Genomic DNA, 25,245 nt, shown 5'->3' with positions numbered 1-25,245 from the left:
GTTTGAAATATAGTAATCACTAAAAGCTTATGTGTTTTTATTCCTCCTCTTTTCCTATCCATTTGTGTACTTTCCTTTTATATTTCTTCAGTTTCTTTTCATCATTTTTATGTAACTTCCCACTGAGAAGCCATGAGAGTGGTTTTCCCTCATGCTGATGCAAGGATAGCTCTATAATTAGACTATAGGGAATGCTGCAGAAGGAAATAGCAACCTTCTTCCCAGCCTCTAGAGATTGTCTGTCATCTCTACAATACACTCAAAACTAGTATCCCTCAAGAGCTACAAACTACAGATGCACATATATACCTAGGTGAATATATGTTTATTCACAGTCGCCTATGTTCAGAAATAATATTGTCAACCAATAGTAAGTTAAATCAACATCTGACTGTATGGGAATTTTATTCACATAGGCATTGTCTTCCCTGGGGATCCAAACTTTTAAATTCATGGTGTAAAATCCCAATTTAATGTTAAGTACCAAAAACCCCTGAGTTTTATTTTTAATACTGTAAGAATCTAGCTACCTAATCTATACTCTATTTGCTTTTCTGAAAGATTTGAACATTATGCCAAATTTGTAATATGTTTCTTTCTTTGGAGAAAGAACTAGCAATAACAGAAGCAAAATCCCATTAAATTGGAAAGGGCTAAATATTTCAGATGTAAGAATTAGAAACCCAAAGAATGAATATTTCGCTTGATGTCGGTTTTAAGTTTATATCTATATCTCTGTGGAAGTAAACATTGAACAGTGTGCTGACTACCACATCCTAGGATTATGTTGTATGGAATCAGTGCTTGCCAAAGGACACTGGAGTTTTACAGCAGCCATTCAGAGCTCCTATTGTGTAAACATAGATATGCAACTGGTACTTGATTTTTCATTTTCCTAATGTAGTTCAAACATAATCCCTGTTCCCTTTTGTATTCTCTATCTCGGTGAGTTGCACCATCAGACATAAAATTTCTAAAGTTAGAGTCTACTTTGGTTCATCCCTCCTTTTAAATTCTAATGTTCAATTGATTACCAAGACCTGACAATTTCACTGCTTAAATATATTTTGATTTAACCAGTTTCTCCATCTTGATTATGAGCTTCCTATGCCTCTAGGCTTGCGGTCTACAGATTAATTTTTCATAGAACTGACAGATTAACATATCTCAAAAGTAATGAGACCATATTATTTCCTTGTTATGAAATGGTCAATGATTCCACTTAACCAACTTTTTCAAGTGTAGACACATTAAATTTAATAAGTAGCTAGAAAATTTTTAGGTGGATAGCATAAATCCTCTAAGCCTAAATTCTCTCCCATATACATTTATACAATCCTACTAGGGTCATTGTGATGATTATATAAAATAATTCATAGACCACAGTACTGAATGTGGAGTAAGTAATGCTGGAATCTAAAAACACATACTTCAGTAGAATGAACTATTTTAATAAATGTGAGAAGCATCGTGTGTCTTTTCCTGTGTATGTGTGCCTCAGTGAGACTTCTGCTAAATGTAGTTATAGAATATTTACAATTCCTTTGCTTTTCCTCACATTATTTGTGATATTGGTTTGAGAGCTCTGTCCTGTTATATTCTCTATTTTGCATGACTATGATAAAGGTCAGAAGGAAAAATTGCTTTCCTTGCCTGTTACTTTGAAATTTACCTTTTGATTTCAGAACATTTTTCTTAAATTAAAGCATATATGTGATTTTAATTTTACTTTCTGTGACTGCAGGCACCTATTCCAATTTCTAAATACTAAAAATGTGCAGATGCTTTGTTAGCCATTTCCTATCTACAGGGAGGTATTTTATAAGCAAAATGATTATTTATATACCCATTTGTAATGAAAAAGGTGTTGGTTTTGCAAATTTCTATCATGTGGTCCCTGGGGTAGTTATTAGCACCAAAATAATATTTTCCAACTGATGAGCCTTCTTTGTTTCCAACTTTCACACTCCAATCACCAGTAATTATCAATACATCTTGTGGATATGTTTGATCAATTTTAGACTGCTGATGATAGTAAAATCATCGATATCCTCATATTTGGTATTAGAGGTAGGTGTATACATTTTAATAATTAACTAGTCTTCCTTGTAGACATTTGGATATCATCCTATCACTGACAGTTTTTTACTTGCAGATTGATTTTGAAATGTTCTTTTAACAATGAATATGATGCTGTTTCTCTATTATTTGTCATTCCTAGCATAATAAACTATATAACTGTCTGACTGCATATGGCCAGTACCAGTTCATTTCAACTCATTAATGCCTAGGGTTATCAGTCTTCATGTGTTTCATTTTTGACAACTTGCAACTTTCTGAGATTTATACTTTGTACATTCTATTTTCCGATTATTAGTAGTTGTTTTCAGCTATTTCTTCTCATTAGCAAATGATGGTCTCAAAAGCTTTGCTGCATCCAGTCATTAAGTTTGATTCTACTTTGAGAAGTGATTTGAGTGTCTTCCAATCCTAAGGGCTTATTTTATGACATTATTTTCAGACAATGTTCTTTTACTATTCCTAAGTGGCCAATTTTTTCAGAAGTGGATCCCATGTCTTCCTTCATAGTCTGTCTTGGTCTGGAAGTTCTACTGTAACCTGCAAGTGAATTTTCCTAAATTCAAATGTGGTTGTAGCAATGCATTCACACAAGACTCCCAGCAATTCTAGTCAAAGTCAGAAGAGGATATGGAATTGGAAGTATCATTGTTAATATCAGAAAAATCTTGGCTGAAAGCACACAATACCAGAAAGAATTATGCCTGTGTTTTGATGACTATGCAAAGTATTTGTGTGGATCATAAAAAATTATGAATAATGCTTAAAAAATTAGAATATTTAATGTTGCTTATGTATAAATTGTAAATAAAATAAGGACAGTATTTTAACCACAACAAGCAATACTTCATAATTAAAAATCAGGAAATGTATCCATCAGGGTGGTATGTTTTTCACCATACTTATTCAAATCTATATGCTGAATAAATAATCTAAGAAACTGGACAATATAAAGAAAAACAAGGTACCAGTAGCAGAGTAAGACTGCTTCACAACCCGCTATAAGTACTTACTGAAGTTCAGTGAGTACAGCCTTCTATATATATTGTACCTCAACATAAAGAAAGCAAAATCCTCACAACTAATAAACAGCATCATGACTTACAAGGAAAATATTAAAATTGTCAAGGATTTTATTTTGCTTGGGTCCATAATCAACACCCATGGAAGCAGCAATCAGGAAATACAATGACCTATTACATTGAGCAAATCTGCTACAAAATATATCTTTAAAATATTAAAAGCAATGATGTTAGTTGAAGAACTAAGGTGTGCCTGACTCAAACCATGGTATTTTTCTATTGCTTCATCTGCATATGAAGGTTGGACATTGAATAAGAAAAGCTGTAGAATTGATGCATTTAAATTGTGGTATTAGCATAGAATATTGAAAGTAACATTGACTGCCAGAAAAACAAAGAAATCTGTCCAGTTAGAAGTACAGCCAGAGTGTTCCTTAGAAGCCAGGATGGGGAGATTTTTGTCTCTCATTCTTTGGACATGTGATCAGGAGGGACCAGTCCCTGGAGAAGAGCATCATGCTTGGTAAAGTGGAGCATCAGTGAAAAAGAGAAATACCCACAAAAAGATGATACAACACAGTGGCTGTGACAATGAGCTCAACCCTAACAGGGTGAGAATGGCACAGTATAGTGCTGTTGCATAGGATTACTATAAGAAGTTGTCTTCAAGGCAACTAACAACAGCAAGGAATACCATTATTTAACAAGGAATGAGTATTATTTAAATTTGCACAACAGCCACAAATGCCAAAGATGAGGAAATTTAAGATTATTATCACCTCTATGGTTCAAAATTGATCAAATAAGCAATAAAGTTGCACTGATTGTTCCTGATTACAATGTGAAAGTTGTAAGTGAAGAAAAAAGATCATTACTTGGAAAATATAGCCTTGGTGATAGAAACAACACCAAAGAAAACATGATAGCATTATGCAAGACCACTGATTTATTCATTATAAATATCTTTCATCAAGAACATAAATGATGACTATATATGTGTACCTCTCCAGATAGAATACACAGGAATCAAGTTAGCTTTATTTGTGGGAATAGATGACAGAGAAGCTCAATATCAGCCAAAACAATGCCTGGGCCCAACTATGGAACAGATCCTCAATTGTGCATATGTAGATTCAAATTAAAGGTGAAATAATTTAAACAGATACATGAGAGACAAAGTATGAACCCACAATCACCAAAAATCTTTGAGGACTAAGGAAGCCTAACACAAGCCATGGGCTTTTCAATTTTCTCATATGCATATGATAACTCAGTAATGAATAAGGAGAACAAAGAAGAATTGATAGCCTTCGAATTATGATTTAGGTGAAGAATATTACAAACAAATATGTTTTAGAGGTACAGCCAAAATGGTCCTTAAATGCAAGGATGAGAAGACTTCATTTTACATACTTTAGATATGTTATCAGGAGGGACCAGTCCCTGGAAAAGTACAGCATATTTGATAATGTAGTTGTTGTTATGTGCCGTGGAGTAAGCAGCAGTGAAAAAGAAGAAGCTCCTCAGTGAGATGGATTAACACAGTGACTCCAACCATGGACTCAAGCATAGCAACAATTGTGAGGATGGCACAAGATCAGAAAGTGGGTTTTTTTTCTGTTTTTCATCAGAAAGTGTTTTGTTTCTGTATGTGGTGTCTCAGTATGTCAGCACCAACTCAAAGGAAGCCAAAAAGCAAATAGCAAATCTGAAGAGGTTTATTTAAAATCGTTTAAATATAAAGTAGAGGTAGAGAAAAATAATCAATGTTAGTAGAAAATGCAATAAGTAATAAATATTTTAAATGTATTTTTAGAAATAAAATTATTTCAGTCTACACATACAAAATACTAATTTCATTTTTTTAATAGGAAGACATGATAACACTAAGATGTAAATGCAATTCAATATAAAGAAACAGTAATTTTTCAATGTTTGATATTTCTTAATTTATGTGGTTGTATTTAATAAAATTTAAAAATATCAAGCATAAATATTTCTTAATTTATGTGGTTAAAATAATCACATTAAATTAAGAAATATTTTATGTAGTAAAATTTTATTTCTGCTAAATACTTTAATGGGTAGTGTTACTTATCAGATAAAACTAACTCAGTTTCCCACTGCTTAGCAGTTTAAGTTTTATGAACTGAGGATTCCAGTATAATCAGAGTTAAACTTATGGCTAGTTTAATCTCTTTCATCCAGTTTATACTCAGAGTATTTATTTGTACTTGGAGAAAAGATATGAAAATAGATGCCTGCAAAATCTTATAGTAAGTACAAATGTACATTACCATGACAATGGCTAACTTAGTTATGTTTGATGGTTATGACGTGCAGTTTAGTGCATAAGACTTCTTCAAACTATCATGCTAGGAGACACTGTTTCTAATATGCTTTTGTACTTAACTACATATAGAATAAATGATAAATAGCCCTCCAGTAATATTACAAGTAATTTCTGGAATCTGGTAATGTTATCTTGTGTGTCAAATCAGCTTTATGAAAACTTAAAAATCATGGAATGAGATTATACTGGGTTGGTTATTCAGAAAGACCCTAAATGTAATCAAAAGCGCCTTGTAAAAGGTGTGAGAAAGAAGATCAAAGGAAGAAAGAGCACAATGTGGTGACAGAAGTAGTGGGAGAAAGAGTGATGTGATGAAGGGTCAGCAGGAAGTAAGGATAAATTAGAACCTAGAATTGATTTTCTTCTAGAGCCAATGGAAGGAATTAATTCCGTTGACTCCTTGTCTTTAGCCCAGTGAGACTCATTTTGGACGTCTGGTCTCCAGAACTGTAGAAACAAATGTATGTTGTTATAAGCCATGAGTAGTGATGGTGTGCCATGCAGGAGGTTCCTGAATAGGGTTTCTGAGAACAGAAAGACTCATCTCTCTCCTGTGGAAGGACTGGTAGATTAGAACTGCTGACCTTGAGGTTAGCAGACTGACTCCTAACTACTATGCTACCAGAGTTCCTTGTTTTAAGCTTGGTCATTTATTACACAGCAAAAAGAAAACTATATAATAGAGTACCATAGTTTATAAATCCCTCCTTACGCATCACATTGGTCAAGTTCTTGCTTACTTGTGTCAAATTACATTTCTTTAATGGAAAGTATTTTTATAGTTGTTAAGTGCCGTCAAGTCGGTTCTAACTCAGAGAGACCTTGTAGAGGGCTTCAGGAGAGTGGCTGATAGATTTGCACCACTGACCTTGTCATCAGTAGTCCAGTGCTTATTCTATAGTGCCACATAAATAATTCCTCTGAGATGACAGAAAAGCATAGGGAATGTGAAAGATGTGGGGCTAAGCAACCACTTTGTGAATTCATAGAACTTGGCATATGTGCATTATCACTATATCCTCTGGAAGATCCTATAATAATCTTAGTTTATGATTTAGAATCATTTTTTTTCTCAGTACAAACAAACAAACACATAATGAGGAACTTTAACTTTAATTTTAAACAAACACATAATGAGGAACTTTAATTTATTCCCTAATTACCTGTTACTTTAAATGTTATCATGGACTCACTCCTGTATGCATGACTGCAACTTTTCTGCCTGTGGCTCTGTAGGACAAGCACTGAACCTCAAGGTCCATTTGAACCACAAGGTCAGTGGTTCAAACTCACCAGCCTCTCCTCCTAAACCTTATAAAACGTTGCTATGAGTCAGAACCAACTTGACAACACTTAACAACAAACAATGACATGAATGCCATTTAATTCTTCACCCCTTGAGCTCCTGATAATTCTGTTTTGATATTTTCCACCATTGGATGATTGCCTTATCTTTCCCAGCCTCCTAAATTCAAAATGAATGTCATGTAAGCATGTCTCAGAGTGACAAATAATGGAGAATAAGGAGTATATGCATTTTGGAGGTAAAATAGAGTTATTCTGTTGATTGACATTGAGTAAAATATTTTTGATACACACGGTTTTTCTTGTTTTCTTATATTGTTACACTATCTTGCGAATTAGAAACTCTTACCAGATGCTCCTCAGAAACCCTACACAGGGTCGCTGTGGGTTGGCACCTACTCAACAACACTTAACAATAGCAATAACTTTACCCTTATTGCCTAAACTATTTTTAGATTTTAAATATTAATGCAAAATGATATTGGTGTATTAACAGCCAGATACCTTTGAAATACTTATCTCTTAGGGTAGGAGTGGGCAAAGTCTGGCCCGTGGCCCATATTAGGCCTTAGAAATCATTTGGTCTGGCCTTGCCAAGGCAACCTCAGTTCCAGCCATCACATTGTTGTCGTTGTAGAGTGCCATAGAGTCAGTTCCAATTCATAGCCAACTTGTGTAGCGTTTCAGAAGAGCAGTTGGTGGATTTGAGATGCCAACCTTGTGGTTCACAGTCCAGTGCTGATCCTGTAGTGCCACACTAGGAGTGTAACCATCGCATTGTTGTTGTTGTTAAGTGCCATCGAGTTGGTTCCAACTCATAGCAACCCTGTAGAGGGTTTCCTAGGAGCGTCTGGTGAGCCTGAGCCACTGACCAAGGTTCAGATGGACCTTGCAGTCCAGCCCCACTCCAGGACTCCTACACATTGGTGATGGTGGTGGTAGTGTGCCGTAGAGTCGGTTCCAAATCATAGCGACTCTATATAGGGTTTCTGAGAGTACAAATCTTTACGGGATCAGAAAGCTCAACTTTCTCCTGCAAAAAGGCTGTTAATTTTGAACTGTGAGATAATTCAATGTTTTACTAAATATAGCAGAATAATTTTTAAGTTGATCATTTTGCATGGCCTGTGAATGATGTTGTAAACTTTGGCAGAAAAAAGGATCCCCACCCCAGTCTTAGAGAATAATGCTTCCTTCATATATAACTCAAACACTTATTTGTCATATGCTTGATGGTGTGAACTTCCTGACTATACTAATTACATTTGTATTTCTTCATCACATGTCTTTATGTAAATTCTATTTGATAAGTGAGAATGTAAATTTATCTGACAGTTTTGCTAATAAAAGATACTTGCAATATACATTTTTTTAACTTTCATATTTTGTCATTTAAAAGCCAATGATTCTCAGTGGGGTCTACTACATTATTATGACTGAAGCATCATTAGAAAAGCTGTTTTACATTTCCAAGAATGACTGACTCATATACACTGACTTTAGAGGCCAAAAATAAAAATATGTAGTTGAAGGATTTATTACTGGAGAACGTCTATAAATTACTTTCCAGTTCATGATGACCAATAATTTTTTTCTTAATTTACTTTAATGGTACCACGTTAATTCAGTTTACGGACTAAGGTGAACTTAACTCAACCCATGGTATTTTTAATCACCTCATATGAATTTGAAAGTTGGACAAAGAATTGATGCATTTGAGTTACAGTGTTGGAGATGAATATTAAAAGTACCATGGACTGCCAGAAGATCCAAGAAGTCAGTCTTGGAAGAAGTATAACCAGAATGCTTCTTGGAACCCAGGATGGCAAGACTTCATCCCTCATACTTTGGACATATTATCAGGAGGAGTCAGTCCCTGGAAAAGCACATCACGTTTGGCTAAGTGGAATCTCAGAAAAAAAAAGAAAAAGACCCCCAATGAGATGGATTGGCACAGTGGCAGCAGCAATGGACTCAAGTGTAGCAACAATTGTGAGGATGACACAGGACAAGGGGGGCAGTGTTTCATTCTACTATACACATAGTTGTTATGACTCATAACTGACTCAGTGGCACCTTACACCACCAACAACATGTAAATTCACTAGTGTTTTAGGACTACAGAAACACCATCTCTATTTGTTTATCTTATGAGAAGATTTTATTCATATGATTATATATGTTGTTGTTGTTGTTAAATGCTGTCAAGTCAGTTCCGACTCATAGCAACCCTGTACAGGGTTTCCAAGGCTGAAAATCTTTGCGGGAGAAGAAAGCCTCATCTTTTTCCCGCAGAGCATCTGGTAGTTTCGAAATGACCTTAAGGTTCGCAGCCCAATTCGTAACCACTACGCTACCAGAGCTCCTTATGATTACATATAGGATATATTTATATATGGTTCATCAACAAATTTGTTGTAGTTTCCCATGAAATAATGGGCTTCTAATTTTTATTTGAAAAATAGGAGGGAAAAGAAAGAAAGTCAATTTATTTAATTTAACATAAGAATAAAAGGGTAATTATATGTATACAAGCTTTTCTACATATTTTATTTGAACTTAAACCCAGGAATATAATTTTACTGTATGCACAGTAAGTTATGGCTCTATTTGCTTAGAATGCCTTTTGCCTATTGATGACTTTCTCATTATAACACTCACACAATGTTGGTTCTATTCGTGTGTGAGTGTACTAGAATGACCGAGTTAGAGGTAAATAATTTTAGGTTACTGTGGTTTTTAAGTGCCGTGGAGATGGATGCCCAGACCTAAACTCTTAACTCCTGTCCTTCTTGGTGCCCATATTTCTATAAGTTTAATCTTAGTGTTTGAATGGTGTGTTTCCATAGCACCAATGGAAATATTGCGCCCCAGTTACCCAAGCCCTGACTTGAGAATCTTTGTTCCCATGGACCTACACCATCTCTTTCCTGGATAGATTCTCACAGGTGATCTGACTTCCCTGTAGCTGGCTTAGTAGGGAAGGCCGCAATAACTGGGTTGGACTTGGCCAAATGCTTGCCTGAGTTGTCTGTAGTGGGGAATGTCCAGCCATGCCCCACACAGCAGACCCTGGGTCAGAACACTCAGAAGCTCCATCCTCCATAGACACAGATTTTTGCACATCTAAGTTACATAATAAGGAGCTCTGGTAGCGTAGTGGTTACGAATCGGGCTGCAAACTTCAAGGTCAGCAGTTCGAAACTACCAGCTGTTCCGCGGGAGACAGATGAGGCTTTCTGCTCCCGTAAAAATGTACAGCCTCGGAAACCCTGTACAGGGTCGCTATGAGTCGGAACTGACTCCACAGCACATAACAACAACAACAACAAGTTACATAATGCCCTATTTCACAGAACTATACATTTCTGTTTTGAATTCTTACCAATATTAAGTCTTTCAATTCATGAACATGGAACTTCTTTCCATTTATTCAGATATTCTGTTATTTCGTTCAGCAACACTTTATATTTTCATTGTAAAAGTTTCTCACTTTCATAGTTAAATATATTCATAGATTGTTTATTTACATTTATGTAACAGTTTAATTAAATATTAAACTTAATCTCATTTTGACTTACAGTGACAAATGTGAGCGTTCTTCTAAAAAATGGAGGACTGAGTCTTTAAACTGCTGTAGCATAATTGAGCCTTGTCTTTAAACAATCAATATTCTAAGGCATCATATAAAGAGATAGTAATTCTAAAATGAAGTCTATTTTCTGTTTGATTTTTATTAATCTAATTTTGCAAAGAGCATTTAATATAGAAATCATAATAGAATACTTAATAGTTTTAATGTGAGGCTATTTTTTATAGAACAATAATGGCAGGAACCATAAATATTGTTACCTTTTTTAAGGGTCTATATATGCATGTTAAAAGAGCTGTGGTAGCATAGTGGATATGAGTCAGGCTACTTACCTCAACGTCAGCAGTTCAAAACTACAAGCAGTTCTGTGGGAGAAAGATGAGCTTTTTTGCTCCCGCAAAGATCTACCGATTCTACAGCACATAACCACCACCACCACCATATGCATGTGAAAGTTGGACAATGATAGAATTTTGAAAACCAATGAATTCTCTATGGCAATACCTTTTTTTAAGTTTTTATTGTGAATTGAGTGCAAGTTTACGGGGCAGATCATCAGTTTTACATTCAACAAATCATATACTTTGTTTCATTACAATGATTGTAATCCCCTCCATGTACCATCAGTTAACAGTATTTCTTTCTATTCATTTTAGCTCTCTCTCTTTTTTTAAATCCTCAGGCATGTACAATAATTTAAACCACCAAAGGGCACATTCTGCAAGTCTGCCTCCTGGCCGCCAAGTCTTAGTCCCTCACTTCCCGTGAATCTAGAGTCCTCAGCTGCTCCCTCTCTCCATGTCCCCATCTCTGCCTCCATCTCCCTGGTCGCTGTTTCTCTGGATAAGGTCACTCATTCCGCTTGTGCTCTTCTCCCTTGATGGTCCTAGGGTCCTCTGTTTCTGGACTGTAAGATTAACCACTCCCCTTTTTTTGTTACAAAACTTCTACCTTTACAATTGTGACAGTCACAATTAGTCATGATAACAATTATTCACCATTGAATCTTACGAATCTTATCCCCATCTCTTTTCACTAGACCCATCTAGACAAGATGACAGCTACTCAGTGGGGACTCTTTCTTTTCCCCCATACTCTTAAACTAAGCTCCCTCTTGAAACATTGTAAGCCAGTCACTTCGTGCCTTTATCACCCCCTCGCTTTAGGTAGCCAATATCTAAGTTGCCCGTTCTTATCTACAGAGAGGATAACACTGATACTTGATGTGAAGACACTTTCCCTCTCTGTTGGTATTTTTAGCTACTACCTCCATGAGTATAAGTCAAGTTCATCAAATTGTAGCCGTTTGCCCTCATTTTCATTATTAAAATTAATTTTTTTTTTTCCTTCCTCTAGTTGAGTTCTGATTATCAAGCCATCGAGACTAGGTCAAATGGATACTATCTTCAAGTTTGGGTGTTCTTGTGCATCTCCCCTCACTTCATAACAGCTGGATGCCTCACTCTCATGGAATTATTCACAGATATAGTCAATTTGATTTCTATGTATTCCATCTGGTGAATACCATGTGCATAGTCATATTTTAAATTGTTTTTTAAAGGCATTTACTGAGAGTAAGCATCCTGCTGATATGAATTGAGGCAAGATGCACAAGAACTCTTATGCCCACCTTGATGCTGTGGATTAATGCACTGGACTGTGACATACGTTTGAACCACAAGGTTGGCGGTTCAAGCTCTCCCGCTGCTTCTTAGAAACCCTATACAGGGTTGCTGTGAGTCCAAGATGACATGATGGCATTTAACAACAACAACATCTGCAGGAAGAAGCCTGAGATTCCATGCCCAGAGCCATGTGTCTGTTTTACCTGCTCTGCCTGTATCCCACCCATGGCCCATGGCTGCAAGAGTCTGGGTGTAAGATATTTAAAATCATTGTTGTTCTTCTTGGTGTTAAGTACCATTTGGTTGGATCTGACTCATAGCAATCCTGTATAAGATTTCTGAGGAGCTGGTAGTGGATTTGTACCACACACCTTGTGGTTAGCAGTCCAGTGCTTATCCTATAGACACATCACAGGACTTCTTAAAACCACTGTTCTTGCTGCTATTAAGTGCCATCGAGTTAGTTCCGACTCACAGCAACCCTATATAGGTGAGTTTGAACCACTAACCCTGTAGTTAGCAGTCCAGTGCTTATCCTACAGTACTATATAGCTTTGTTGTTGTTGTTAGGTGCCATAAAGTCGATACCGACTCATAGCGACCCTATGCACAGCACAACAAAACACTGCCAAATCCTGGGCCAACCTCACTACTATTACCACGCTTGAGCCCATTGATGCTGACACTTTGCCAATCCATCTCGCTAGGGGTCTTCCTCTTTTTCTGTGACCCTCCACCTTACCAAACATGATACCCTTCTCCAGTGACTGGTTCCTCCTGACAATATGTCCGAAATTTGACAACGAAGTTTGGCCATCCTGGCCTCCAAGGATAACTCTGGCTGCACTTCTTCCAACACAGATCTGTTGGTTCTTTTGGCAGCCCATGACACTTCAATATTCTCCTCCAACATCATAACTCAAAAGCATCAATTCTTCTGTGGTTTTCCTTATTCATTGTCCAGCTTTCACATGCATACGAGGTTATTGAAAATACTATGGCTTGGGTCAAGTTCACCTTAGTCCTCAAGCTGACATTTTTGTTATTCAACAGTTAGCTTCCAGAATCACAGCAACTCACAAGCCACCTCAGTACTACAAATTGACAGATGAGTGGTGGACAATGCTATAGCAGGAGTCCTTAAAACTATTAGGAGGAAATACTAAACAAAATGTTTTTATGGTTGGGCCTTGTATGGACAGATGTTAAGCAATACATATCTATATGATTATGCATATAAATATTAAGGATCTTCAAAAAGTTCATGGAAAAATATAATTAAAAGATAATGGAATTTTTATATGAACTTTTTGAAGTTCCTTGTGTGTGTGTGTGTGCATCTATGAGGACAATCAAATTTACACTGTTTTTATTCTATGAGGTTGTCTGACATTCATCCTTAGACATTAAATATCCATAAGAGAACTTTAGCCCATATCAGGATTAACTGTTATCCTAAATAGTCTGATGATTATGGAATATTGCATTTTACTAATCTTTCACTGATATTACATAATATATTTTTCAGCTTAAGGCATTCACTAATGAATCAATTTTAATTTAGAAACTAAATAAAATACTCATTAAGGCTGACAAACTGTAGCCTCTGGTAAACACAAAGCATTTCCACTCAAAATCAAAATGAGTCTGCCCTAGATACTTTTTCTCCTGCCAGCATTCTAGCAGATTAGAAGTGTAGAGCTCATCAGAGAATGAAGCATCTATACAAAAGAGACAGAAAAAATGTAGCCCAGAGGTTTTGCATTTCTGACATAAATAAACAAGAACATAAAAACTTGTGATAATAAGAATGTCTCATATTGCACACTTACTGCCAATTTATGGTAAGAAAAAACCTTTGTTTTTCTATAGAAAAATCTAACAATAGATACTTTATCTAATCCAGAAAGTTTATGAAAAAAATTTTCAATAATATGATCATTATATACTTCTTTGTCTTTTTGAAAGTAACAATTATGGAATTTCATTATTTGTATTTGAATCATGATTAAATGAATCGTTAGCTCAGCTGCCATAAAAGACGCCTGAGTTAGTATTTCTATTTAAGTGATGGTATTTGATGGTTCTCTTTGGATATCTAAAGTGATTATTCTAAATTGTGAGATATTGGCATTTGTAATTAATAATCTGTCATGAATCATTTTATTACATATGTTATTAGTATCTTATTGTTTTATTATTATGTTACTGTCATTATTTGGTTGAACATGGGGAACATAAATGTAGATCATTAAAAGTGGTTCTACTTTATGGTTAATAATATTATTATATTAATTTACATAAAATGAATATTTTTACATGTTTTAATCATTTAATATCAGCATTTTTAGTGATTTTTGTTTGTTTGTTTTGGTTTAACTAAAGAATATCTTTTAGACACCATTTTATACTGCTTTTAAAGCCGTATGTCCTGATAATCAGTGCATTTTAAAAAAAGTATTAGTCTGTGCTTTTATTTTGTTTAATTGTATTGGCCTATTACTATCAAATAAACCTTACTTGCACTCATATCAGCAATATCCTACGCATCCGTTAGTGTTGCTAGTTAATATATGCTAACTTAATGGATTGATTTCTTTGTCTAGTTTTTTAATAAGCCTAAAGCCCTCAATCAACCTAAACCCTATTTAAATCTGTGTAACAGGAGCCAGAATAAAATTAGTACTGATGTGGATAATGTTTGATTTTCATTAACTTATTATTTCTTCTTTTCTTTTCTTTTGACTTCAGATGTAATAACAGAACCCAGTGTGCAGTGGTGGCAGGTCCTGACGTTTTTCCAGATCCATGTCCAGGAACATATAAATACCTTGAAGTGCAGTATGAATGTGTCCCTTACAGTATGTATACTCCCATACTTTTCTTATAGAAAAGAAAATATATTAATCTTTGATTCACATGCATTGAGAAAATACTGTCTGTGAAAACAAACAAAGACAACTCTATAAAGTAAAGGGAAAAATGATTAATTTTAATTTAAGGATGAAAAACACTTACCCTCACTGGAAAATAAGAGATCTTGCCTGCATGGTATTGTACCATTTAGTTTTCACTAGACATTTCTGTATATCAATACCTGTTCCAGAAGTCTTTTTTAAAATATTTTTTTATTTAATAACTGAAATATATGTGTAAGTACTTTGTGTAAGTTGAAGATGTGATATATATATATCGGTGCTGTACTTCTCTAAATCTCAGCAAATTAGGAAGTGAAAGAGAATATTTTACTTGTATATTTGATAGCATAGAAATTTATAAATTTGATAGAATTATTTATACCTCTGGTAGCATAGTGGTTACGAATTGGACTGCGAACCTCAGGGTCAGCAGTTCAAAATTACCAGCTGTTCCGCGGGAGAAAGATGAGGCGTTCTACTCCCGTAAAGATTTACAGCCTCAGACACCCTGTATAGGGTTGCTATGAGTCAGAACTGACTCCACGGCACATAACAACAACAATTATACCTTAGCTTTCTTTGCTGTCAGCATTTAGAGGGTTTGAAAGAGGTTTATCCACAGGGATCTGACTGAAAGAAAAAGGCAAGGATTACATGAACTAAAGCTTCCTACAGACTATATATCTTTCACAGCCTCAAGAAGTGCCTTTGCACTCTTGGTGTGGTTATATATCAGCTGCATACTTCCTCCCCCTGGGGAAAAAAAAAGAATCAAACAACCTAATATGGAACATTTTGAGGTTTCTTTATCCAAAAGATGAGTAACAATCTAAAATAAAAATATTTTTTATAAGATTAATTATTTTTAGGTTTTCTCAGTGAGCATTATATCAGGTTTTCAGTTAACCCTAGAGATAGAAACACCTGGGATCAAAACACCAAGTTCTAACATCTACTGACATGTCAGAATGTGGAAAGGATCTGGAGAGCAGCAGATTTACTGTGCTAAGAAACAATTCTTGGTTTTCCTCATTCCTATTTACTTAATAAGTAAATACATTGGTACTCTTGGTGTGCATACTTACATATGAGAGAGCACTTTGGCCACAGAGAAATACACTGTGATTTGAAAATAATGATGAAAACAACCCATAGAAAATCTTATTCTTGCTTTATGTTGTGATTTGGAAGGAGAGTACAATGAAGTTTTATAAACTGATTTTTTATTATGAAAATCCCAACTCAATTGAACTCCCAATTGAGTTTTTGCTTATTATATTGTTATCGCAAGGCACCTTTTATTGAAAATATAAAGCTCCTACTGACCATTAATCATTCACTAATGATATTTTAAAGCAACAAGATTTGTAGTCTACTTTATTACTGTGAAAAATTTACTTGAATTGCATAATAAGATCTTTGTGAAATATGTCAAATAGCTGCCTCCAAAGGTATTTTATAAATATATACAATAAGATGTAACTTATTTTAAAACATAATTTTAGAAATTCATAATGATTTGTTTTTATTTACATATTTTTAAACCATGGATCCTGAGGTGAAAATGTCAAATTATTAAAATTTAAAAAAATAGAGTATTTCACAGCTGTCTCTTCAATTTTCTGCATTTCTTCAGAATGTCTTTGAGGATAGCTACTCAAAATTCTCTGCCACACTCATTTTGAAATGTCATCTATTCAAATCACTTCAATATAAATAAGAACTTATGTATTTTACATAAAAGGATTATGGGTGTCACAGATACCTTTGTCTCTTGCAAATTTAAAGAGATAGGCCATTTGGATCCTGAATGTCCTAAATGCATGTGTTTCTACAAGTCCTGAAAATGCACAGACTATCTTAGAAGCACATCCATATTATACTAAAATATTCACTTGATTGTTTCATTAAATGGGAACTATAAACTCAGATATACCAATTTCCAGTTTATATACCATTTTAATTTTTTTGGTGTCATCAACATGTTTGTTTAAATTCTCTTCATTGAGTTTCAATCAAAAGTATAAAGCAGAATTGGAAATTAATTCAGTAAATTTTACAAGATTGAAATTAAAAACAAGGCAAAAGAGAATGTAAATTATAAAATAATCTTGATTCATTTTGTAAAAGTAGGTGGGTTAATTGCAAAAGGACCAGAGATTGATTAAGGAGCTGGGTTTAGAATATTGTCTGGTTACCGAAACATAGAAAACCTGAGTTATTTTGGTAGCTAATGGATTTGCTAAATCTCATTTGATAGACTCTCTGATCTGCAGTAAGAATTGATTTAGATTAACAATAAGTTATTTTCTTCTTTTTAAGAATAAAATGTATAGAACTTTCCAATGTTGAAAAGATTCACTAATTTAAAATAATTATCATTTGACACCTCCTACCACACTGGGCTCAAGGTAGGTTTGAACTGCAAGGTAAGAAGTTCAAATTCACCATTCACTCCTCGGAAACCCTATAAAGGGTCGCTATGAGTTGGAACCAACTCAACAGCACTTAACAGCAATATTTGCCGTATCCTGCATGGGTTAAATATCTACATACATTCTTTTATCTAATTCTCATCAGAGTCTCCCTGTGATAGGAATAACTATCAACATTCTATTGAAGATGAAACTTACACTCAAAATGATTACATAAATAAACAACTCATATAGGATATAGAATAAATAATTAATATAGCCAACATTGGAGTTAGGTGTGGCAATATAGTCATCTTGTTGGTTTGTTGTTAAGTGCTGTCTAGTTGGTTCCGACTCATAGTGACCCTGTATAGGGTTTCTGAGGGGAATCTAGTGGATTTGAACTACCAACCTTGTGGTTAGCAGTTAAGTGCTTATCCTACAGTGCCACATCAGGACTTGATCGGTATTAATACCTGTTTTTAAAATACCCAACGATAGTTCTACCTGTAAATTTCTCCTTGAATATTTTCACAAGTTATTTAGTCTTATTTAATACTTAACTTTTATCATTTTGATTAGTATAGTAATTCCATATGGTAATAACAAGTGATTCAAGGGCCCAACCCCTTGTCTTAGTCCTTTAGCTACTTATCTTAATTGTAAGGAGTTTGTGTTCCTTTCTTAAATCAGCTGAATTACTTTTAACCCCATTCTAAATAATTACATGACACTATAAAGTAGATTGGAGTCCTGAGGTGGCACTGTGGGCTAATGCGTTAGACTGCATGGTCGGTTTGAACTGCAAGGTCAGTGGTTCAAACTCACCAGCTGCTCTTTGGAAACCCTATTCAGGGTTGCTGTTGGTCAGAATCGACTCACTGGCACTTAACAACAAACAACATAGATTGCGTATAAAAATAATACCCAAAGTTTAGAGTGATGTTTTTAATGTAAGTAGTCATTTAATACATTGTTTTAATCACCTGTATTCTAAGAGAAAGGATACCTGGTAGCACAGTGGGTTAAGCATTGAACTGCTAACCCAGAGGTTGGCAGTTTGAACCTGCCAGCCACTTTGCAAGTGAAAGATATGGGAGTCTGTTTGTGTAAAAACTTACAGCCGTGGAAACTCTATAGAGAAATTTTGTTTTGTAGAGTCCCTCTGAGTAAGAATTGACTTGGTAGTAGGGCTTTTTGGGTTTGCTGTAAGAAAAAAAATCTGTGATTAATGATATCTTTATATTATTGATAAAAGACCCATATTGCATAATAGAATGAAAAATAACAGTTTTAGAAATCAATGTTAATGTTTGATAATTGAACAACTTAAAAAATAAATATTAGTTGTTTCAGTTTGTTATACTGTTCAGCAGTTCAATTTCTTTTGTGGATTTAAGGCCACAAACTTTTGTTAATTTAGTGAAATACTTAATGAGTGCTTACTTCTCAATATTGGTATGTAGAAGAAATACCATTATTCATATTTTCTTTGTTATGCATTTGTGTGTGTGCCTTTTCCATGGCAACACTGATTTTTTAAATGACAACTTTTCATTGGAAAATATAGAAAAAATAAAGCATTACCTATAATAAATAATGAAGTGTACTAGTATTTAACAAAATTCAATCCACTACATGAGTTAAGTAAAATTTAATATATGTAGCTGTACCTAAAGAAAGTTTATAGTAATTGTTGTACAGAATTTTGAAAACTTTGCTGTTGATTCCAATTCATAAGCACCCTGTAGAACAGAGTAGAATTGCCCCATAGTATATCCACGACTGTAATCTTTATAGAGGTAGATTGTCACATCTTTCCTAAAATGCCTGATGGGCTCAAACTACAAACCTTTCAGTTTGCAGGAGAGTGCTTAACCACTTTAACATCAGGACTCTTTTGTACAGTATTTTTGTTGTTGTTATGTGCCGTGGAGTCAGTTCTGACTCATAGCGATCCTGCACAGGGTTTCCGAGGCTGTTAATTTTTATGGGAGCAGAACGCCTCATCTTTCTCCGGCGGAGCGGCTGGTAGTTTCGAACTGCTGACCTTGAATTTCGCAGCCCGATTAGTAACCACTATGCTACCAGAGCTCCTTTTAGGGGATAGTAAATAGGTACATAATTCAACAATGACAATTTTAGACAAACTTTACTTGAGTCAAAAAATAATTTGATTTTTTAAAAAGAGATTTCTGATGAGAAAGAAAGAAAGAAAAATTAGTCATTGTAAACCATTTACTGAGGGTGAACTTAATTATGATTGTCTTGTACTCAGTTTTTGAGAATCACTTAAGTTATATTCAGTCTTCACTAAGATTTTTTCTTCTTACTCTTGGTCTGAATTTTTTTCACTGGATTGAAAGATGCCCTGTTTCTGACCAAGTTTGGGACAGGTGAATTAATACTTTTCTCTATTCCTGTCACACTCTAGTTCCAATATGATTTGTGCTTTCTCTCTTAGTGACTTTTTCTCCCCAGGAGATGACCCAAATATTCAAGAGATTAAGTCTCACCATTGACAAATGCCACATTTTTGTTCTCCATTCTTCAGGCTTGCCCTCACTCTACCCTCATCCCTTCTGACCTGATTTGGTATTAGAAATGTGTGGCATCCTCAAGTCAAATTTTCTTCATTTAGGCAGGTTACAAGATTGGCTTGTGTCAGGGTGAAAAACAATAAAACAACTAACTACCTATTTAGTGTATTTCTGAGCAAAGAATTTTTATTTTGTCACTTGCTGACAAATTGTCTTTCTTCAAAGGCTTACAATTTCACACGCATTAGACTAAACAAAATGTATGTCCTCCCTCAAAAGCCAGCTCTTCTCTTTAGCCTTTTGTTTGTTTCTCTCAGAAATTCCAAGAACATATTACTTAGCCTAACAATCTTTGCTTGTGGTGGGTATTCTTAGGAAATGAAAGGGATAAAGTCTTGGTGTATGCTGTGGGTTAATGTGTTGGAATTCAAAGTCGGTTTGAACCACAAGGTTGGCAGTTCACGCTCACCAGTCACATCTTGGAAATACTATACAGGGTCACTATGGGTTGGAAACTACTAGACGGTACTTAACAACAACAAAAATAACTATAAATGAGTGTTGATTAAACCAATTTTAGTTTTTTTATAGCACTTAACATAAATATTATGTGAATACTTAACAATATTCACGTTTACAAGACTTGAAATTACAAGACTTGATTGTTGTTATAAATTAAAATTTATTTTATTTAATTCCAATAATCTGATAGTTTTACCCTTTTTTACAATTAAAAATACTATGTGTTCTTTCAGCATCTTTACTGACCAAAAATAGGTAAATAGCTTTTTTCAGCCAACGTTCAAGTTAGTGCATGTCTTAATATTTGAATACTTTAGTTCCTTCTATGCTATATTGGCTCTGGTAACGTAATGGTTACCAATTGGGCTGCTAACCTGAAAGTGGGCAATTCGAAACTAACAGCTGTTCCGCGGGAGAGAGATAAGGCGTTCTGCTCCCGTAAAGATTTACAGCCTTGGAAACCCTGTGCAGGTCACTATGAGTCAGAACCAACTCCATAGTACTTAACAACAACAACAACAACAACAGCAACAACAATGCTATATTGGGAGTCCTGGTGTGGCGCTTTGGGTTAATGCGCCAGACTGCAAAGGCATTTGAACTGCAAGGTCGGCGGTTCAAGCTCGCCAGCTGCTCTTCAGAAACCCTATACAGGGTCGCTATGGTTCGGAATCAGCAGCACTTAACAACAAAAACAACACGCTATATTGATTATTTAATTATATTTTTAACTCATTATTCAAAAATTAACCCATATTTTTAATTAAAAAAATAAACACCACATAAATGCCAACCTGCATTTTGATTGTCCAGTGCCTCAGTACCTTTGCTATTTTCTGATGTATATGAGACACTCAGCATAACTATATTAAATAATATAAAGAAAAGAGGCAATTCAATCATAATGTGGTTCAAAAGTCAGATCTGACTCAAAGTGAACCTGTATAGGGTTTCTGAGGAGAAGCTGATGGATTTGAACTGCTGAACATGTAGTTCAAACTGACATTGTAGTTGAGTATTTACCCTTCAGCACCACACCCGGACTCATAATGGTTCTTCTGAAAGTATTATGTCCACTGCTTAGATGATAAATACATAATGCTCTTGTCTACCCACCCACTGTCCTCAAGTCGATTCTGACACATAGGAATTCTTTATAGGGTTTCTGAAGCTGTAAATCTTTACAGGAGCAGAAAGCTTCATTTTTCTGCCTCAGAGCAGTTGGGTTTAAACTGCTAGCTTTGCGATTTGCAGTCCAGCGCCACCAACGTTCCTTCTCTTGTCTACAAACAGGATCATAGTAATGTGAAGAAGGATCTACTGCAAAAAAAATACAGGTTATATAATTTTCAGTTTCTCCAAATTGATTGGGGATTGAGATTGGATTCCTCAAGAATGCTACCCATAATCATTTTATTTTCATACTATTCTGCATGCCTTTATGTATTACACCAATTATGTGCTCCTATTTAAATATTGCTCTCTCTTTAAGAAGAGTGCTAGGTAGCTAATTACCTTTGTTCAAAAACTAAAACAAGAATAACAAAGCTTTCATTTCCTTTCCTTTTGCCAACCTTTTGTCTTCCCCACTAGTTTTTCTTTCTCAATTTCTTTTTCCTTCACAGTATTTTTGCACCTAATGTTTAATACATAAAGCTTTGGCAAATGAAGCATTAATTAATAATTATAATGTTGCAAAAAAATATTTTATATTCATAAATATTGCTGCAATCATCTTAAAAAACAGGCAGTACATGTGGAGCATAGTTTATTAGAACTTCTAGTCCTAAACTCCCTCATACTTTGCTTCCTATGCTCATGGTAAATGTTCTCATGTAGATTATATAGCTTGCTCTCAGGATCTCCCTGCTTTATCTTCATCTTTCACTCAACACTTACTGAGCACTTATCGCATACCATGAGCTCTGTTAAACACTAGGGGTAGAAACCAAAGACACAGATTTTCCCTTCAAGGAGGTCAATCATTAGGACTTAAGATCCCGCAAAGCTTTGAAAGTTATTTTAGAAATGAAATTAAACATTTTATATTAGTAGTGAAAATACGCCCATCCCATAATGGTAGATGAGGGTATATAAGGTGGGGAATATAAGGTAGATGAGAAGGTGTATTCAAGGAATGTTTTCTAGAGATGACCAATGATCTGAGTCTTAAAGAATAAACAGACTCTACAAAGAAGGAGAAATATAAGAGGAGTTTTTAGCAGAAGAGACAATGTAAGATAAGAAACTGAGTGGTGTGTGTATTTATATACAATACAAATGTGAGCCTGATGGGACATTAGCCCATTGGTTGGTAGGAATATTGGATTTACTGTTTGCTGTAATTTCTCTGGATTCTGGGATCCATCTGGGTTTTGGACACAGAAGATTATAAACAATTTCTGAAAGTGATTAATTGATATGTGACTAAGAAATCGTTGTGTGCAACAAACAATCTTACCTAGCTCAAGTAAAATAAAGGAGGACTATTCATTGACAAGAAATGAAGTAGTAGTTTTAGAATCAGGTGACTAAAGATGAAGCACCAAGCCTCCAGGAAAATAAGATCTAGTAATCTAGATAGCATGAACTAGTAGACAACCTCATAGACTGTGTTCAGATGAATAGGTGTCAAAATTATTCCATCTAATGTAATCCCTGTAATAGAGAGTCTTAATGATCTAAGTGAAGTCCAGTATTTATGTATTATTTCTAAGGAAGGAAAACAGGACTAACTATGAGATCAAGTAGAAACAATTCCTTGTAAGACTCTATGTTAGTCATGGTAGGCCAGATTCAGCATGTAGAGGGTCCCATAGGCCTCTCAAACACCCAAAATTAAAGAGATTTAACACTAACTCTGAAGCAACACTGAAACTGAATTCTGTTGGATAGTAGGCAGTAGCAGAGTGCATGCTACCCACGTTAGATAGTTTTGTACTTTTATATTTGCTGTATTTTGTAGCATTCAATATGGTGTACACGTTGTACTTCAACCATTTAAAACATCTCATTTGTTTTTTAAAATATTTAAATTTACAACTCTTGCTCTGGAGTTTCGTTTTAATCAATGCTGATAAATGCAAATGCATTCTAGATTTCTAATATATATGAGAGGGCTTCCAAAAAGTTTGTGGGAAAATGCAATTAGAAGTCACTGGAAATTTCCACAAACATTTTGAAGGCCCCTCAATTTTTTGTTGTTGTTTTGTTTTAATTTTCAAAAAACAGTGGTAGGTTTTTATACCAATAATAATTCCATCAGCAGAAGCTTATCAGTATCTATGATGGGTCAATCATTATGCAAAGAAGAAATAGGATTTGGCATTTTGTAGCTGGTAGTCTTATCGCTAATATAACCTAGGTTCTATGATAGAGAATAACACAAGTTATGATGAAAGATTAACCTAAAGAAGACAATTTGACCCCTGAAGAGTAAGACAATAATGTGGAGAAGAATTTCAAAGTAGAGATAAGAGCAGCTCCTGGGACATGTTGAGATAGGAAAGGTTGGCTTGTTCTAATAATGGTTAGAAGGTCAGTGTGGTGCAGTACAGTTAAGATGAGGGAGAATGACTTGGAACGATATTATCCAGCTACCATTGAAATTGGAGCAGGAATTTCTTTTAAGTTTCTAAGATCTTGTTAAGTATCAAAATATATATGCAGAATGAAACTGAATAAACATATCTTCCCTTTTGAAATATGTTGTAGAAAATATTACATTGTACTAGAACAACAGATACATAAATTTGCATGAAATACACCAAACATCGGGTCACATCAGCATACAGGTAGGAATTTTACGTACTTCCTCAGAAACACTATACAGGATCCCTATGAGTTCGAACCAACTCGACAGCATCTAAAAACAACAACAACATAGTATATTAATAATATGTAAATAAAGGTTTAAAGGCTAGTTAGTAAAAAATACAAAAAACAAAACAAAGATAAACTGAAAGTATCACTTGGATTTCTAGACATAGGAAAATATTTGGTTTAGAAGATAATATTTTATTGTTGTTTTTAAGTGACTTCAAGTTCGTTCCAACTCATAGTGACCCTGTATAGGGTTTCTGAGGAGTGACTGGTGAATTTGAACAACTGACCTTGTGGTTCAATCCAATCTTGTGGTCTAGTGGATTATTGCACACCACCACACTAGGACTCCATTACAGACATAAAATTTGAGGAGTTAGCTTTACCATATTCATTTTGCTTTATTTGAAATAGTAAAATTATAGTGTTTATGCTTTAAAATTAATTTAAAGATATTTTATAAGGTGCTCAAAATTGAATAACATGTAAGAGATTTTAAAAGATATGGAATATTAAATTGATTTCAAAGCATGAAAAAGAAGTAAAAACATTTGAAGATGAGATTTTTCTCCCAGTGTTTGGTAGGTAAAAGACATGTGTAATATCTACAGAGTGTTTGACACTTAAAATGTGTGACAGCTATAAATATTTCATCCAAATAAATATATTCCTAAATAAATATCAAATAGCTTAAAATGCTGTGAGTGAGCACTGTTAGTTTTTCTATTCCAATCATTAATCTTATGAAACTAGAAAAAGTTATACAAAACATTTACAAAGTACTTTGTACAAAGATTTAAAGATTAACATAATAATGTTGTTGCTAGGTGCAGTTGAGTTTGTTCCTACTCATAGGGACTCTATGCACAACAGAATGAAACTCTGCCCAAAACATAATACTGTATTAAAATGATTAGTTTTACTGCTATTCATAAAGTTTTCAGTGACATAAAACCAAACGGCCACCACTCGTCTGTCTGTCGTGCTGTGGTGGTTTGAGTTGCTGTGATTCTGAGGGCTATGCCAATGGTGTTTTAAATAACCAGCAGGGTC

The 25,245-nt window shown here is 34.7% G+C and overlaps 1 protein-coding gene across 1 annotated transcript in view; it reads left to right on the top strand.

Moving 5' to 3' along the window:
• The window catches only part of LOC102839278 (latrophilin-3-like), an 883,976-nt gene that overhangs the window by 231,321 nt on the left and 627,410 nt on the right, over nucleotides 1-25,245 (top strand). Inside the window, exon 3 of the mRNA XM_006873416.1 lies at nucleotides 14,728-14,837. Within this exon, the coding sequence (XP_006873478.1) occupies nucleotides 14,728-14,837 (110 nt within the window). The remainder of the gene's footprint in view (nucleotides 1-14,727; nucleotides 14,838-25,245) is intronic.

This window comes from Chrysochloris asiatica, unplaced genomic scaffold (genome assembly GCF_000296735.1).
Source record: "Chrysochloris asiatica unplaced genomic scaffold, ChrAsi1.0 scaffold00240, whole genome shotgun sequence".
Lineage (NCBI taxonomy): Eukaryota > Metazoa > Chordata > Mammalia > Afrosoricida > Chrysochloridae > Chrysochloris > Chrysochloris asiatica.
Note: the sequence above shows the minus strand (reverse complement) of the source record. Positions and strands in the feature narration are given on the sequence as shown.